This window comes from Bos grunniens, chromosome 7 (genome assembly GCF_055505025.1).
Source record: "Bos grunniens cultivar Pamir isolate PY7600 chromosome 7, Bosgru_T2T1.0, whole genome shotgun sequence".
Taxonomy (NCBI): Eukaryota; Metazoa; Chordata; class Mammalia; order Artiodactyla; family Bovidae; genus Bos; species Bos grunniens.
In genome coordinates, this window is record NC_141171.1 from 5054625 (window position 1) to 5073588 (window position 18964).

Sequence of the window (18964 nt, forward strand, 5' to 3'; positions counted from 1 at the left end):
CTACCAGGCTCCTCTGTCTCTGGGATTCTCCAGGCAAGAACACTGGAGTGGGGTGCCATTGCCTTCTCCGGTGAAATACATCTACATAGATTATAGATGCCACAAGACTGTGTGTTAATCTTTGCTTATACTGCCATGTGTGTTTTTTTCAAAGATGAAAATAATAGTCTTTCCTTTTTATGTGGGTATCTGTCATCCCTTATGTATTCTTCATTTCTCCCCAGATATGTCTCCCTCAAGTATGATTCTCCTTCAACTTGAAGAAGTTTCTTAGCATTTCTGCTCTAAAATCCTTGTCTGATAATTACAAGAACTGGGCCTCTTGGGGTCACACTCCATTGATAAACTTTTCTCATGAGAATGTTTCATTTTCTTGAGTTTATTCAAACTCATTTGTCGCCATTTTGGATTATATCCTAGACATTGCAAATGTTAAGTTGCGGACACTCTGGATACTGTCATAGTCTTCCAGAAGTATGGGTATTTTTGTTTTAGCAGGATAGCAACTTGGACTCTTTACCACATGCATCGCAAACTTTTTTCCTAGTCTCTCGTACTTTGGCCTTATTTATGGCATCATTAGGCATACACTTTTTTTTTTTGGTCTTTATGATGTCAAACATGTCTATCTTTTTCAAAGCTTTTGGGTTTCCTGTTTAGTTTCTTAAGAGCTCACTGACATACACACATAATAATAAATGTTCTTATAATTTTTCAAGTCATCTGAATTTTTTAGAATATGGTATGAGGTAGAGGTCCAAGCATATGTTCTTGCAGATAGATTGCCCTGTACCATTTATTTAAACACAGAATTTCCCTCTCCTGAATTGAAATACATTATATCATTGGTACTTTGGTACATTGGTATTAATTTCTGGTTTCATTTTTCTGTCCCACTGGTCTATTTCTCTAGTCACAGATGTGAGCCATACAGTGATTATGATGGCTTTTAAGTCTATACATCTGACGAGTCAAAGTTTTCTTATTACTGTTATTTTTTCTGATCTTTTGGGCTACTCTCACTTACTTTCCATCTGAATACTGAAAATATTTCAGTATTTCCAAAAAACACCACATTGAGATTCTAATCGGACATGAATTATGGTCTGTGACTTGTGACATTGTGTAATAATTGTTATAGGAATTCTTCCTTTCTGCTGGTGGTACATCAGGGGCTAGGGTACCTGTAGTTTGTAACTTGCTTTTTTCATTTAATGTATGCTCCGATTATTTGCTTACCTCATTACATATTCCTCAAAATCACTTAAGACTATTTTGGCCTCTATATGAAGGTGATGCAGAGAGAAAAGCCTCCAAAGATCTTTTGTCTCTTTTCCTCGCCTTCATGTAACTCCTTTGGCTTTTGTGTAATGTTTGCTCCTGTGAATTGTAGAGTTTTGGACATCACTATGAATTTTTTTTTTTCTCATTTCCATTTGCAGCTCGTTTTTTTTTGTATGCAGCCATGTGCCTTAGGGATGATGGGATATATATATACATACATGTGTTCTGTATGTGTATACAGATATGCTTTTAAAAATTAGAATCTCTTGGATCTTCTAATTGACAATTCCTGCTAAGCTCTCTTTTCAAACATTTACACTGATTGTCCAAGTCCTTGTTATCTTGCTTTTGCTGTAATTACCAAAAATAATGATACCCACAGCAAGGGTGGGCAACATCTTTCTCCCTCCTTTAGCAAAACTGACTTTAGAATTTCAATGTAAAAAAAAAAAGAATTTCAATGTAAAAATGGCATTTGTTATGGTTTTGTGGTTAGACTTACCATTTTTAGGTACTATCTTATCTATTTTTAAAAATATTTATTATAAATAGCTATGGATTTGGGAAAGTGCTTTGGGGTGCTATTTGGAAAACCATATGGCTATCTTTTAAAGTCCTAGATGTAATGAATTACCTTGGGAATTTATAGATACTGAACTAATGTTACATCTTTAGAATAAATCCTACTTGGGTATAGTATTATTCTTCTGATAACTGGTCTTTTTTTTTTATAGAGTATTTGCATCATATCTGTTGGTGAGAGCTAGATTTTGATAACGTTTTTCTTTTTTCTTCTTTTTTAAAAAGGAAATTACAAAGTTTTTCTTTTCCTTTTTTTATGGTAACTGGTGCCTCAGACAGTAAAGCGTCTACCTGCACTGTGGAAGACCCTGGTTCGATCCCTGAGTCAGGAAGATCCCCTGGAGAAGGCAATGGCAACCCACTCCAGTACTCTTGCCTAGAAAACTCCATGCATGGAGGAGCCTGGTGGGCTACAGTCCATAGGGTCGCAAAGAGTGGCCCACGACTGAGCGACTTTTCTTTCTTGCTTTCTTTTTTTATGAGTTGGTTTGTTGTTGAGGTATAGTTTTCTTTTTAAAGAAAAGTTTTCCCCCAGTTTTATTGAAACATAATTGACATACAGCACTGTGCAAATTTAAGGTGTATGGCATAATGACTTAGGTACATCATGAAATAATGATCACAAGAAGTTTCGTGAACATTGGGACTTCCCTGGTGATCCAGCAGTTAAGTCTCTGAGCTCCCAGTGCAGGGGGTGCGGATTTGATCTCTGGTTATAGCTCAGTTGGTAAAGAATATGCCTGCAATGCAGGAGACCCCTGTTTGATTCATGGGTTGGCAAGATCCGCTGGAGAAGGGAAAGGCTACGCACTCCAGTATCCTGGCCTGGAGAATTCCATGGACTGTATAGAACATGGGGTTGCAAAGATTTGGACATGCAATGGCACCCCAGTACTTTTGGCTAGAAAATCCCATGGACAAAGGAGCCTGGTAGGCTGCAGTCCATGGGGTTGCTAGAGTCGGACACGACTGATCGACTTCACTTTCACTTTTCACTTTCATGCATTGGAGAAGGAACTGGCAACCCACTCCAGTGTTCTTGCCTGGAGAATCCCAGGGACGGGGGAACCTGGTGGGCTGCCATCTATGGGGTCTCTCAGAGTCGGACACGACTGAAGCGACTTAGCAGCAGCAGCAGCAAAGCGACTTTCACTTTCACTTGGAGAATTAATCCCACATGCTGCAAGTCATGGCCTTAAATAAATAAATAAATATATAAAAGAAATGTTTAGTGAACATCCATCATCTCATATAGATACAAAATAAAAGAAAAAGAAAATTATTTTCCCTTGTGGTGATAACTCAGAATTCACTCTCTTAAATCTTTCATATACAACATACAACAGTATTTTTAAATCATGTTGTACATTACATCCCTAATATATATTTATCTTATAGTTGGAAGTATGTACCTCTTGACTGTCTTCATCCACGTCCCCCTCTCCCTACCCCACTCCCTCCGGTAACCGCAAATCTGATCTCTCTTCCTATGAGTTCATTTGTTTTTGGCTGCAGCACAAGGCACGTGGGATTTTAGTTTGCCAACCAGGGACTGAACCCGAGATCCCTGCAGTGGACGTGTGGAGTCTTAACCCCTGGACCGCCAGAGAAGTCCGTGTTGTTTGGTTTTGAAGTGGAATCGACACACAGTGTTAAGTTAGTTACTGGTTTTCAATTTAGTAATCTGATGTTTCTGTGCATTAAACCATGATCACCACGTAACACTGTTTTAAAATACTCCATCATTCTTTCTATGTTTGAATGAAGGAGTGAGGGAGGCCAGGTCCCCACATCATATCCTCCTGCCAGCTTGACTAAAAGGCCAAATTCTAATGTTTTAAGTTAAATTTTGTTTATTAAAGTACCCCTTGAGACTACTCCTCACACACACACACACAATCACTTGTCAATTTAATTGTTTATCCTTCCAGATTTTTTAATGTCTATTCCAGTGTGTGTGTGTTGTGTGTGTTTGTATTTTTTTAAAAGTCAAGTCCTGGGACCTCCCCGGTGGTCCAGTGGTTAAGAATCCACCTTCCAACGGAGGGGATGTGGGCTTGATCCTGATCGGGGAACTAAGACCCCATATGCCACGGGGGCAGCTGAGGCGGCACACCGCAGCTACTTAGCCCACACGCCCTAAGTAGAGAAGAGCCTGCCCGCCACTCTAAGACCTGATGCGGCCAAGCACGTGAAGAAAAGAAAAAGGTCAAGTCCTGTGCGCTTGTTGTTTATAACTCGCATTTTTCATTTAAGCTATGCTCTGATTCTTTGCTTATCTCCTTACATATTCCTCATCATCACTTATGAGTATTTTGGCCTCTATATGAAGGTGATGCAGAGAGAAAAGCCAGGCCATATTTTCACAATCCAAAGAAACCTACGTGACTGGCCTCCCAAGCCCGCCCATGTCCCCTCTCAATCACCTCATTTCTGTATTTATTTTATTTCTTGGCTGTGATGGGTCTCCCTTGCTACGCACCGGCTTTCTCTAGTTGCCGTGAGTAGGGGCTGCTCTCTGTTGTGACGCGAGGACTTCTCATCGCGGCGGCTCCTCTTGTTGTGGAGCACAGGCTCTAAGTGTGCAGATTTCAGCAGTTGCGGCACACAGGCTTAGTTGCTCCTTGGCATGTGGGAGCTTCCGGGACCAGGGATCAAACCCGTGTCCCTTACCTTTCAAGGTGGATTTTTAACCACTGGATCACCAGGGAAGCCCCTGTCTAGACTTTCAATAGCAGAGCTTAATTTCTTCTCTTCTCTTTTGTATGTCCTATAACTGGAGGAACCAATTTGTTGTCTTTTATGTTCAGGTTCTTTCACTGAAAACAATGTATGTGAGATTCCTCTATACTGTTGACCGCTTTCTCACTGACATGTCAAATAAAATGCATTGATTTATAAATAGGTCGATATTTTTAATTCTATTCATTTATATTAATATATTGATAGATATACAGTTGACTTATTCATTATTCTGTTGATGGACATTTGGATGGTTTCTGGTTTGGGGTGAGTGTAAACACTTGAACCTCCTGAGTATATTCATCTGAGTAGAATTGATGACTTGTCCTCAAGATAGAGATCCAAGTGGTTGTAACTTGTTTCCCTTTTAAATTTTACCTATTCTGGTGGATCTGCACACCATTTCTTTTTTAAACCCTTTCTTTTCTTTTTTAAAAATATTATCTGACTGTGCCCTATTTTAGCTGCAGAATGCAGGGTCTTCAGTCTTCCTTGAGTCATGAGAAATTTTAGTTGTGGCTTGTGGGATCTAGTTCCCTGACCAGGGATTGAACCCGGGCCTCCTGCATTTAAGCCACCTCCCTGCTGAAAAGCATTGTTGTTTTCAGTTTTGACTCTCATAAACAATACGGTGATAAACATCCTTGAGTACCCTTCCTTATACACTTGTTAACTGACCCCCTAGCAATCACCTTTTTGGTTATTTCCAGGTTTTTTTTTTTTTAGGTACAAAATAACACTGATACATATCAAATCTATAACCAAATGGACCTACAAGATAACACAGGGAACTATGCTCAATATCTTGTAATAACCTATAATGAAAGAGAATGTCAAAAAGGAATATATATGTGCCTCCCCTCATGGTCCAGTGGCTCAGACTCCAAGCTCCCAGTGCAGGGGACCTGGGTTCAATCCCCAGTCAGGGAACGAGATCTCATATGCTGCAGCTGAAGTCCCCACGTTCCACAGATAAGACCTGGTGCAGCTAAATAAATAAACTAGCACAAATAAATATTCTAAGGAGGAATATAGACATGTATATATAACTGAATCACTTTGCTATATACCTGAAACTAATACAACATTGGAAATCAACTATATTTCAATAAAAAAATTTTTTTTAAAGGGAATAAACTTCCTTGCACATTCAGTTTTGGACTTAAAATTCTTTGTTTTTGATGTTTCATTGTTAATCCAAAGACATGAACATGGAGGAAATTCACTGACAGTCATAGCCAAAATGCCATTTTTTAAAAAAAAGATTTATTTATTTATCTGGATGCACCAAGACTTAGTTGAGGCATTTGGGTTCTAGTCCCCTGGCCAGGGATCGAACCCAGGTCCCCTCCACTGGACACAAGAATTAGCCACTACATTAGCTACTAAACCACCAGGGAAGTCGCCCAAAATACCAATTTTTGATGGTGGCTTTACCCTACTCTTTGACCTGACTGTTATTTCTCTAGTTTTACCTCTGAATAAGTGAACTTTGCAGTAACAAAAAAGGTTTTGTTTTGTTTTTTAAATAGAATTTAGTTTTTTGGGGTTTTGGGGTTTTTTTTTGGTTTTCACATCTCTTCATTTTGGTCTTGGGGACAGAGTCAGCCCAGGGCAGTGTTGCTGCACATTGCGTGGGATGAAGGGCTGAAGGCTGCTGCTTCTTGCAAGCTGGCTTCTGAGACTGCACCTTCTTCTCCTGCTCCTCCTCCAACTCTATGATCTTCCAAGGTATGAAGTCTGTGGTCCCAGCCAGAAGGGGGGACTCCTGTAAAGAAAGTGTCTTATGCTCCAGGGCTGCCTGAGTGTATGAATACTCTGCACCGGGATACTTCTGAAATCTAGTCACCTCTTCGTTTTTTCCTGTACCCATCCTTCCATCTGTCATTGATCTATCCATCATCTATGTTATCCCCCATCTGATCCATCCAGCCATTCGTCAATCCACCTCCTTTTCATTGATCTCTTTACCAATTCCTTTACCTTTCGTCATTCACTCACTCATTTATCTACTCATTTCCATCTATTCACTCACCCACTCATCTATCCTCCATCTCTCCATCTATCCAACTATCCTGCTACTCAGACACCCATCCATTTATCTGTTTATGCTATCATCCATCCATCCATCCATGCATCCATTTCCTTATTTACTGATCTGTTTGCCCATTCATTCATCAACTTCATTTACTCACCCATTTTCAGCCCAAACTCTCTTATCTGTTCCTCCAACCCATCCAATATTCATTCGTCCACTAATTTATCCCTTCAGGATCTAGTCATCCATCTATCCATCCAACCTTCAATCTGCTCCCCTATTCATTTACAGCCAAGCTAGCCACTCAGAACATCTACCTTTTCACAACTGGGAGCCCAGGCCCTGTGCCTGAGATGCGGCCCCAGAAATGAGTCAGGCTTGGTTCCTACCATCTAAGAATTCAGAATACCATCAGTCAGTGGGAAAAAGCAAATCACACCACGCACACGGACACAGGCAGGATATTTCCAAAACAGTATGATCAGTGCTGTCCTTATAGTGTGTTCCAGATACAGAGGAAAGTTGAAGAGCAGGTAGGTGGTCAGGCGTTCAGGTGAGAATGTGCCCTGTGTGCTGATGTCGAAGTAGCCACAGGATGATGTGGCCTGGGTACGAAAGGGCACCCGGGCATGTGACTGGGAAGGAGTACCTGCCAAGTGGAGGAGGAAGATGGCAAGATCCCAGGAACAAGAACACGTAGGTTCTGGGGGTGAGTACCCGCCCCCGCTAGGAGGCCTCGTGTCTGCATGACGCTCCTCCCTGACCACCTCCCTACTGCCCCCCACAGGCAGAGCCGACCCGCCTAGGAACCAAGACAATGCAGCAAGCAACACAGCTACAGGTGTCACCCAGTGGGCAGAGCTCCTATCAGTCCATCCCCAATTTCCAAGATAGAATGGGGACACTGTGTTCACAGCTACAGGCGTCACCCAGTGGGCAGAGCTATCAGTCCATCCCCAATTTCCAAGATAGAATGAGGACACTGTGTTCACAGCTACAGGCGTCACCCAGTGGGCAGAGCTCCTATCAGCCCGATCCCAGTCTCCAAGACAAACCGGGAACACTGCATCCACAGCCCCAGAGCGAACCCCCTGCCTCCAAGGAGACCCTTCTGGAACAGCCTGACAAGGACAAGACGGTGGCTCGTCGTGTCCCTCGCCTCCGCGCTGTGGTGGAGAGCCAGGCCTTCAGGAATGTCCTGGTGGATGAAATGGACATAATGGTGTCCCGCGCAGCCACCCTCATTCAAGCCTGTTGGAGGGGGTACCGCCTCCGGCAGAAGCTTATCTCGCAGATGATGGCGGCCAAGGCCATCCAGGCGTCCTGGCGACGCTTCAACACCAGGCGCCTCCTCCGGGCTGGCAAGGCGATGGAGAAAAAAGCAAAGGTGGAGGAACGCGACATCCCTTACCACCCGCCCCAGCAGGTGCGGTTCCAGCATCCGGAAGAGGGCAAGTCCCTTCTGGCCCAGCCCACCATGGTGAGTAAGGAAACCCAGTTCCCTTCCTCTGACAGCCTGGCCACTTATACCCACCAACCGGCCCTTTTGCAGTCCCAGGGCATGTCACCGCCTGGGACGTGCTCTGCCGGAGGCCCCAGCGTCACCTTCCTGCCACACCAGACAGTCGCCATCAAACTTCCATGTCCCATGAGTCTCGATGCGAAGTGCCGCCCATGCCTGATGACAAGAACGGTCAGAAGTACCTGCCTTGTCCAAGTAGAAGGGGACCCAATGAAGACCAAGCAAATAACTTCCAGGGCCAACAAGGCAGGAGCCATGGGGCCACCACCATCTGCAAGGTGCGCCCAGGCAGTTCAAGGACAATTCAAGACCCAAACCCAGGTCCACACGGAAGCAGAGGTCCTCAAAATGCTACCTCAGACAGGCCCAGCGCCTGTGATAACCAAGACCCTCGCCCACCCAGGGCCCACTATGACCACGAGCAAGACTCCCTTCCAGATGTACCCGGCAGCCACGATAACCAAGACCTCAACCCAGCCTTGCCCAGTGCCCATGGTAACAATAGCCAGGACCCCACCCCAGATGTACCTGGCAGCTGCAATGGCCAAGATTCCACCAGAGACAGACCCAGCAGCCCCCATGACCAAGACTGCGGCCCAGACATGCCCGGCGGCCACCATGATCAAGGCTCCACTCCAGTCGTGCTTGGCAGCCATGATGAACAAGACCCTACCCCAGCCATGCCCGATGTCAACTGTCACAATAACCAAGGCCCCACCCCAGGTGTACCCCCAAGGCCCGGTGGGCAAGATCCCACCTCAGATGTGCCCACCAGCCACGGCGACCAAGACCCCACTCCAGTCATGCCTGGCGGCCATGATGAGTAAGATCCAACCCCAGCCATGCCCAGTGCCCATGATAACCATCACCAAAACCCCACCCCAGCCCTGCCCGGTGACCCAAGGGACCAAGACCCCAGCTGCAATGCGACCAACAACCTCCATGACCAACACTACACCCCAGACACGACCGGCAGCCACGATGACGAAGGCCCCACCCCAGCTAGGCCTGCTGGCCTCGATGATCAAGTCTCCAACTCAGACACGGCCTGCGGCCACAGCGACCAAAGTCCCGCCCCAGGCGTGTGCAGTGCCCTTGCTGACCAAGACGCCACCCCAGACGCACCCAGCACCCACGGGAACCAAGACCCTACTGCAGACATGTCAGGTGGCTACAGCGACCAAGACCCTCTCTCATCAGATGCTCCAAGGAGCCACGGTGGCGAAAACTGCTCCTCCCCAGACACGCCTGGCGGCCATGATCACCAAGACTCCAGCTCAGTTACGCTCAGTGGCCACCATCCTCAAAACCCTGTGCCTGCCCCCGTCAGCAGCTGGAAACCTCAAGCCTCCGTTTTCAGCAGCGGCGACAGCTGGAATTTCCGACACCTCATCCCACACGTGTCTAAGTGGACCAAAGGCCAGGGCCACGGTGAACGCGAGACAGGCAACCAGGGCGGTCAAGGTCTCGTCCCGCTCATACTTGACAGAGGGAAAAGTGAAATGCTTTCCCCCGTCGCATCCGGGGGCTGGGGCTCCCAAGCCTCCAGCCAGGCCTCCTTTGGAAGGTGAGAAAATCAAGGCCTTCTCCCAGAAACAAGGGAAAACGGAAACCACGTCTGACACCAGTATGGCCATGGAAATGCCCGGGGATCTGACCTGGGCAAAAGTGGCGAGCGACAGGAACAAGTGGGCATATCCGAGGACGGACATCTTGAAGGTTCAATCCCAACTGTATGGGCCTGCGAGAACCGCTGGGGCGCCTCTGAGCACATGTCTGCCTCAAGCGCAACTGGCCCCTCGTTCAACCACAGGCTCGCCTCAGGCCCAACTGCTGGCCGAGCTGACTAAGGCCCTGCCCCAGGATCACGTGTCTGCCAAGTTGACCATGGCCCAGGGCCAAGGATACCCACAAGCCCAAACCCCCGCCGCCGTGGCCCAACCACACCTGAGTGTGTGTCTGTCTAAGACACCGTCCCAGGCACACTTGCCCGCCAAGCTGATGAAGGCGCAGTCCCAGGCAGAGCTGACCACAGCAGTGATCAAGGTACAGTCCCAAGGGCATCTCCCCACCAGATTGACAAAGGCGCAGTCCCAGGCCCAGCTGGTCACAGATACAGCCAAGAGCCTCTATGCGGCCCACCAGGCTGCTGAACTCAGCAGCAAGACGCAGTCGCAGCCACTCCTGGTGGGCTTCAAGGCTTCCACCCAGCCCTGCCAGCACATTGGCGCTCTGCCCCGAGCCAAGCCAGAAGACAGACTGACCCAGCTCCCATCCCACAGCTACGTGCAGGGCAAGGCCACCCTGGGCCTGCACCAGGGGGCCTCTGAGACCCAGAACACGCTGGTGCCTCTGCTGGCCTCTGCTGGCCACACCACGTGCAACGCTGAATCCTGGGGGGACGGCAGGGCTGCCCGGGCCCAGCCTTCAACCACCAGCGCACCCCCGCCCAGCCAGGAGGAGCTAGCGGCCTCCCAACTCGCCTCCCTGTGTGCTGAGCTGGCCGCCGTGCTGGGCTCGCAGGAGGACCTCCGCGCCCTGCTGGCCAAAGCCCTCTCCCGGGGGGAAGTGAGGGCGGCCCTGAACCAGGCCCTGTCCAAAGAAGTCTTGGGAGCCACGATGGCCAAGGCCTTGCCCCAGGGCATCCTGGGCACGGTGCTGGTGAAGGCGCTCTCCTGGGGCGAGCTGGGCACCAGCCTGTCCCGCGCACTGTCCCGGGGCGAGCTGACTAAGGCCATTCAGAGCAGACTGGCGGACGTGCTTAGCAAGGCCCTGACGGAGGAGGAGCGCGCCACCTTGAGCCAGGCCCTGTGTCAGGGTGAGCTGGGTGCAGTCCTCAGCCAATCTCTCTCTCAGGCGGCCCTGAGGTCTGGAGTCGGCCTCCCCAAGGCTGCCTCCAAAACGATGGGAAGTGGGATGACCGTGATGCCGGCCCCCGTGGAGGTGGACTGCAGGGGGAGCCTGTCGGCCGCGTGGGGGCCCAGCCTGGGCCCCATGAGACTACAGCCCAGCAAGGTTAGGGTTCCCTGGGGTGGGGCCTGGGAGGGTTTTGTCACAGGCTGGCCGTCCGGGCTCTTGGAAGAGAGGGGGGATGGGGCTATGCTCGGGGGGTCACCCTGCTCATCCGTGGTCTCTGTAGGTGCCTCCTTGATTGCTGGGGTGATGACCATTCACCAGTATCCCCCTATTTCTGCCCCGGGTCCCACTCTGTCATGGGAGACGGGACCCAGCAGAAGCCCCTTAAATCTGTACCTGACCCTCAAGAACTGTGAGGAAAGAGTGTGCCTGCACCCCAGGGTGAGTGAATTGGCATCAGCCCTCGGCCCAATGGTGAGTGATGTGGACCCCAACTTGTCCAACATGCCCCACCAACAGCCGGCCTCCGGTCTGTGGCAGCCACTCCTTGCCAATGGCGTGGGCCCGAGCACCAGCCATCCATCACTGGCCACTGGCAGCTCAACCACAAGCACCCACAGTCCACACGTGGTCAGCAGGGTGGCCCCACACACAAGGGCATCCCCAGGGGAGTGCAGGTTAGCACCGGGCAAGCTTCCCAGCACCACAGGTCGTGGGAGCGGCACCCACTCCCACAGCTGTGCCACCAACTATGGGGGTTCTGTTTGCTGGTGTCAGCCCTCGGGGATCAGCAGGGCATCCCCCGGTGGGGGCCAACCCCAAGGGACCAAAGTTCCACAACAGCTACCTGTGGTCCCCGAGGAGACCGTGCAGAGAACACGGTCCCCGAATCATAAACGAGGCTGCAGGGGCCCTAGGCAGGTGACCAAAGAAGCGACCCCAGTTCCGCCACAGGCCGCCACAGTGAGCAAAGCACAAGTACATGCCCCCAAGGCCTGCGTCATAACCCCAGGTCCCTGGCCCGGCTCCATAGCTCCTGGTCGTTGCTGGGCAGCCAAGCGAGGGGGTCAGGTGGATCCCGGTCTGTTCCAAGTCTCCCCTGGCAATAAGCTGACACCCACCCTTTCCCGAACAGCCATCCCTGGGAAGGAGAAGAATCAAACACGGGGTAGCCTTTCCAGGGCACATGGCCCACAGGAGCGGATAACTGGCCATATACCTAGTGAACTGGTGGCCAATATGCCACAAGGTTCAGACAATGACCTGTCCAGAAGCTTCTCCCAGGGCTGCACAGACTACGGCCTAAATATGAGCAATTCCCAGAGCTCGCTGCGCAGCTGCGGCTCACTCGGCCTTTCCACCATGTCTGTGGCCAGCATGGCCGCTGTTGACGTGGTAGACGAGGAGGCCTGGGAAGCCAGCTTGGACAGGGACTTTGATCTAGATGCTCTCCTCTCCGCAGAGGCCGTGGAGAGGTCCCAGGGACCCAGGAGTGTGGAAGAGACTGAGGGAGCAGGTCACAGGCACCTGGCCCCGAGCCTGCATGACCAGTCTTCTGTAGACTCAGAGCTGATCCCCATTCTACAGCATAGCTCACTGGCCAGTCGCATGACACTGAGTGTGCACTGGGACTCAGAGGATGAGGAAGACATGTCCTCAGATCAGAGTTCCATGAATCTGAAGGAGAGTTTGTCACAGGCACCCTATGGGACTGTGTTGACCAGAAGTTTGTCATCGAGTAACATGGTCCCTACTGTCTATCAGCAGCCGGCTGTGGCTGGTAGGTTGACCTCATGCCTATCTCAGCCTGTAGTAGCCAGTAAGGTGGCCTCAAATCCAGGCCAGCTCTCTATGGCCAGTAGAATGACCAGCAGCCTATCTGAGCCATCAGTGGTCAATAAGGTGACTCCCAGCTTAGGCCAGATGTTCAGGACCAAGAAGGTGTCCCTCAGCCTAGGCCAGCCATTGATGGTTGAGGGGGTGGTTCCCAGCTTTTCACACCCACTGATGGCCTGCAGATTGGCCCTGAGCCTCGCCCAGCCATCTATGACCAGTGGCGTGGCCTCCAGCGTCACCCAGCCACCTGTGACCAGTGGGGTGACCTCCACACTTGCCCAGCCACCTGTGACTAGTGGGGTGGATCCCAAGCTCAGCCAGCCACCTGTGACCAGTGGGGTGGCCCCCAGCCCTGCCCAGCCACCTGTGACCAGTGGGGTGGCCCCCAGCCTCGCCCAGCCACCTGTGACTACTGGAGTGGCCCGCAGCTTAACCCAGACATCTGTGACTGGTGGGGTTGTCCCCAGCCTAAGCCAGCCATCTTTGACCTTTGGAGTATCCCCCTGCCAAAGCCAGCCATCTTTTACCAGTGGGATGGCTCCTAGCTTAGGCCAGCCTTCTATGACTTGTGTGGTGGCCCCCCGCCTAGCGCAGCCATCTGTGGCCACTAGGGGGACCCCCAGCCTGGCCCAGCTACCTGTGATGAGTGGTGCAGGTTGTGCTATGAGTCAGCCGAGTTGGGCCCCTAGGGTGAGTCCAAATCTACCATCCTCGAGGGTGAATGCAGTGGCTCCCAGTCAGCATTATTCATCCTTTGCCATTGAAGTCACCTCGGGTGCACCATATGCATCAGTGGCTAATGGCGTGGGCCAGGGTCTGAGCCAGCCAGCCGTGTCTGCTAGGGTGGACCCACATCAAGATCCTCTGACGGTCAGAGGGGTGGCCCCGCATCCCCAGGTCCCTGAGTTCAGCGAGGTGGCCCTGGGCTTTCATCAGCTGCCTGATATTGGTGGGAGGCACCCAAGAGTAACGGAACAACCTGCTGTCATCGTTTCTGCTCCAAACCTCTACCAGGCGCCTGTGGCCAGTGGGGAGGACTCTTGTCTAGGCCAGGAAGCCAGTGTGTCTCTGTTGAGGGGCATGTCTGTGAGCAGATCCCAGGGTGCCACAGCCTCCGAAGTGCTCCCAGATGTGTCTCGGGGGACTCTGGCTACTGGCATGTTCCTAAGTATGTCTCAGGTACCCATGGCCCCTGGCAGAGCGGGGAGGGTGGGCCAGAGGAGTGTGGCTACCGCCATGGGCCCAAGCCAATCTCAGATGAGCAGGGGCATGGCTCCCATGACATCCCGTGCCTCTGTGGCTGCTGCCCCTTTGCCTCATGAATCGGCCAGGATGGCTCCTGGCTTCTCTCAGGCTTCAGTGTCCAGTAGACTGGGTGTGAGTTCGTCTAAGTTTTCCGTGACCAGTGTGGGCCCCAGCATATCTCAGGTCAGCGTGGATCTTCCAGTATCTCTGGACCACCGGTGTCCTTCTGTGTCCACAATCTCCAGCAGTTACCAACAAGCTGATGTTATCAGCCAGGAGCCTGCAATGGGCATGCCCAGTGCTGTGGCCCCAGGTTCTGTAGCCGGTGGCATGGCCTCTAGCCTCCCCCCAGGGTCCATGATCAGAGGCATGGGCCAGAGCCTTCCTCCAGGGCCCATATTGAGTTGTGTGGCCCCCAGCCTTCCACCAGGTTATGTGGTCAATGGTGTAGTCCATACTCTTCCCCCTGGGTCCATGATCAGTGGCGTGGGCCTGAGCCTTCCCCCAGGGTCCGTGATCAGTGGTGTGGGCCTGGGTCTCCCCCCAGGGTCTGTGATTGGTGGCCTGGGCCTGGGCCTTCCTCCAGGGTCTGTGATTGGTGGCGTGGGCCTGGGCCTTCCTCCTCAGTCTGTGATTGGTGGCGTGGGCCAGGGCCTTCTCCCAGGATCTGTGATCGGTGGCGTGGGCCAGGGCCCTCCCCCGGGGTCTGTGATCGGTGGCGTGGGCCAGGGCCCTCCCCCGGGGTCTGTGATCGGTGGCGTGGGCCAGGGCCCTCCCCCGGGGTCTGTGATCGGTGGCGTGGGCCAGGGCCCTCCCCCAGGATCTGTGATCGGTGGCGTGGGCCAGGGCCTTCCCCCGGGGTCTGTGATGGGTGGCGTGGGCCAGGGCTTTCCCCCGGGGCCTGTGATCGGTGGCGTGGGCCAGGGCTTTCCCCCAGGGCCTGTGATCGGTGGCGTGGGCCAGGGCTTTCCCCCAGGGCCTGTGATCGGTGGTGTGGGCCAGGGCCTTCCCCCAGGGCCTGTGATCGGTGGCGTGGGTCAGGGCCTTCCTCAAGGGCCTGTGATCGGTGGCATGGACCAGGGCCTTCCTCCAGGGCCTGTGATTGGTGGCGTGGGTCAGGGCCTTCCCCCAGGGCCTGTGATTGGTGGCGTGGGCCAGGGCCTTCCCCCAGGGCCTGTGATCGGTGGCGTGGGCCAGGGCCTTGCTCTAGATCCCATGAGCCGCAGTGTAGCCCAGGGCCTTCCTCCAGGGTCTGGGGCAACTGGCATGGCCAGAACTGTGCCTATGAGTTCTGTGGCGACTTCAGTGTCCCCCAGTCTGATTGCAGCATCTGGCAGTGACGGGAAGAAGCAAGGTCTCTCGGTGAAGCCGTCAGCTAGTCTAAGTGCTCCGGACCTGCTCTTAGATTCAGTGCTAGGTGCAGTGGACTCCAGAATCCCTCCTTGTCCTGTGAACTCTACTGTGGACACAGCATCTATGCCTGGGGGACTGAGTCAGAACCTAGTTCTGGAGGCCATGGCTAGTACAGCCAGTCCACCCTCCACAGTCGGAGGCGTGGCCCCGAGCCTTCCCCAGGGGTCCCTGCTGATTGGAATCTCTCCTCGTCCATACCATGGGGGCCTGGCAGGGGAAGGGTCCACAACCACCTTGCAGGCATCCCATCCCCCTGGCCTGGCTCAAGCTCCCCTCCAGGAAGCTCCTGGCACGGCCGGTGGAGTATACCAAGTGCCTTCGGTTCTGCAAAAAGCCTCACAGTTGAACCAGGCTCTTGGGGTGGTGACGGCATTTGAGACCACAGATCCCAAGACTGTGATGAGGCCAGAGGACCCGGGCAGGGCTCCTCCCCAGGGGTCCGTATCCAGGCAGGGGTCCGAAGTCCTTGCGGCAACCCCATGGATATACCATAGTCCCCTGGCAATAGACACTGACTACAGCCAAGAATTCCCTGTAGAGAATGAGGCTCTTCCCAAAGACCAGAGGCCGCTATTGGAGGAGGTAGCTCCCGGCCAAGCTAAGTCAATGCCCAGCAGTGTGGCCTCTGTCCTTCCCCAGTCGCCGAGTCTTGCCAAGCCCTCCACGGTCAGTAGTGGCACCCCAACCCTGCAGCAGAGGTCAGAGACCAATTTGGTGGCCCCTGGTTCCCACACTGCGGCTGCCAGCCCCAGTGTGCAGACGGTGCCCATCAAGGGCACTGGGGCCCCACTGGCTCACCCGCAGAGGCCAAGCTCTCACACTACACTCCGGAGCCCCTCGGCTTATCAAAAGGCTTTGGTGGCTCATATACTGCCTCAGAGCCCCTCAATGACTCACCAGTCCCGTGGGATCATGGCTTCTACTGGAGTCTCAGGGTCACCCAAGCCGACCCATGACAATACTGCGGCCACCGGTCTACACCCAGGGTCTGTGGCTTGGACGGGGACCCCAAGAACTTCCCGGAGGTCACAGCCACGTGTTTCACCTCATCCATCCCTGTTTAGAAAGCTGACGTACAGTGGTTTCCAGAAGGAAGCCATTCCCAGCGCACCCCAGAAGACAGCGGCTGGCGGTCTGATTCAGAATGGCCACAGGCCCCTTGGCCCTAGAACATCCTTCAGGTCCATGCATGCTATTTCTGTACGAGAAAAGCCAGACAGTTCTGCAGCTGGGACTGTGCCCTCCGGTCAAGAGCAGCAGGATGCCCCCGAGTCCTCACAGAAATTTCCTAAACATTCCCTGCATGCACCGCCAGCCTTAACGCCAATAATCCACACTAATGAGCTGGCACAGGGCATGGCCAGCTCTAAGCAGAACCCTGGGATTCGGAGGGTGTCTCTGGGTTATGAGTCTTCACCGAGGGGTTCCCGGCGGCCCCTTTTTAGGCAGGAGTTGCCGCAGGCGTCTCCAATTTCCCTTAGCTTCATGGCTCCTGCAGAGAGTCTCAGGGCATCCGAGACTCCCGCTGGCATTCTTGGAACTTCTGTGACTCCTGCTGAGAGTCTCAGGGTGTCCCTGACTCCAGCTGACCATCTTGGGGAATCCCTGACTCCGGCAGACAGTCTTGGGGTGTCCCTGACTCCAGCTGACCATCTTGGGGCATCCCTGACTCCGGCTGACCATCTCAGGGCATCCCTGACTCCAGCTGACAGTCTCGGGGCGTCCCTGACTCCGGCTGACAGTCTTGGGGCATCCCAGAGTCCAGCTGACCATCTGGGGGCGTCCCTGACTCCGGCTAACAGTCTCGGGGTGTCTCTGACTCCGGCTGACAGTCTTGGGGCATCCCTGACTGCAGCTGACAATCTGGGGGCGTCCCTGACTCCGGCTGACAGTCTTGGGATGTCCCTGACTCCAGCTGACAGTCTTGGGGCGCCCCTGACTCCGGCTGACCATCTCGGGGCATCCCTGACTCTGGCTGACCAGCTTGGGGTGCCCCTGACCCCAGCTGACAGTCTCGGGGCATCCCTGACTCCAGCTGACAATCTGGGGGCGTCCCTGACTCCGGCTGACAGTCTCGGGGCACCCCTGCCTCCGGTTGACAGTCTCAGGGCGTCTCTGACTCAAGCTGACCATCTTGGGGTGTCCCTGGCCCCAGCTGACAGTCTCGGGACGTCCCTGACTCCAGCTGACAGTCTCGGGATGTCCCTGACTCCCGCTGTACTCCAGGGCCCGGAGGACACTGCCATGTCTGGTGGCCAAGCGAGGAATTCTACCATCCCCAGCATAGCAGTTGGGCCCAGGGGCAGCACCGTGGCCCCTGGCAGCGCTTGGGAGCCAGCTGGGGGCACTGTGCCCTGGGATGTCGTGGGCAGCAAGGCAGCGGTGGACCCCAGACAGCCGAGGGAGTTGGTGGCATCAGTGCAGGCTGTAGAGAAGATAATCATCCACGCGGCGGTCATCATCCAGGCGTGTGCACGTGGCTTCCTGGTGCGCCGTACCATCAAGGTGTGGCACCAGTGGGCCATCATCATCCAGGCTGCCTGGCGTGGCTACTGTGTGCGGCGGGACCTGGCCCGCCTCTGCCGAGCTGCCACCATCATCCAGGCTGCGTGGAGAGGCTTCGTCGTCCGCCAGAGCCGCACCCAGCAAATGCTGCTCCAGAACGTGTGGGCTAAGACCGGCAGTGGGGCTAGGACGACGTCTGACCACCGCTGCTTCCAGTCCTGCCAGCCCCATGTCTGTGCTCTCTGCCAGTCCCTGACCTCCGGACTCGGAAGCCCACCCAGCGTGGTGATGCTTGTGGGTTCCAGCCCCCGCACATGCCACACGTGCGGCCACACGCTGCCCACCCGGGTGGTGCATGGCACGGGCCGGGGTGCTGCCAGCCAGGCCGGTGTGCCACGGGGCTGCCTGACCCAGTCAACCGCCCAGAGCCTTCGGCGGCCACCCCATCATCAGACCAAGGCGGCCACGGCCATCCAGTCTGCCTGGAGGGGCTTCGTCGTGCGTCGTCGGCTGAAGCAGCAACAGGACGCAGCCAAGATGCTTCAAGCCACCTGGCGCGGCCACAGCACCCGGGCCTCCCTCACCACGGACGCGCTCCTGGGGCCAGCGGTGTGGGACAACTCACGACACACGCAGTGGCCAGGCGTCTAGGACCTTGGCTTACTGGTGGGGGGATGCCAGGGGAGGGGCCGCGTGGCTCTCTGGGTTTCATGAATAAAGCCCTCCACAGCCTGGATCTTGGCCTCCTGTGCGTGTGGGCGTCTTGGGCATGGTGTGGGGTGGGAATCTGGGGGCCCTAGAACATCCTGGACCAGAGGGGTGCAAAACTTTCAGCCACGCCGCAGGCACCTGGGGTCTGTGCCTGGAATCGGGACCCTAAGCCTTCTGCGGAGGTCAGGGCAGCCAGCCTGGACTCACTTGTGCCACTGTATTCATCCAGG

The 18964-nt window shown here is 53.6% G+C and overlaps 1 protein-coding gene across 1 annotated transcript; it reads left to right on the top strand.

Moving 5' to 3' along the window:
- Nucleotides 1–3377: 3377 nt before the first annotated feature.
- LOC147368104 (uncharacterized) lies at nucleotides 3378–18759 on the top strand. Its single transcript, XM_086408407.1, has 3 exons — nucleotides 3378–3522; nucleotides 6211–6339; nucleotides 7434–18759. The coding sequence occupies exon 3, from the start codon at nucleotides 7464–7466 to the stop codon at nucleotides 18672–18674; it is 11211 nt and encodes a 3736-aa protein (XP_086264533.1). The 5' UTR covers nucleotides 3378–3522; nucleotides 6211–6339; nucleotides 7434–7463; the 3' UTR covers nucleotides 18675–18759.
- The last annotated feature ends 205 nt before the right edge of the window (nucleotides 18760–18964 follow it).

Bases quoted from the DNA above. Each gene is read 5' to 3' on its own strand.
- LOC147368104 (XM_086408407.1), top strand. From the start codon at position 7,464: ATGCAGCAAGCAACACAGCTACAGGTGTCACCCAGTGGGCAGAGCTCC.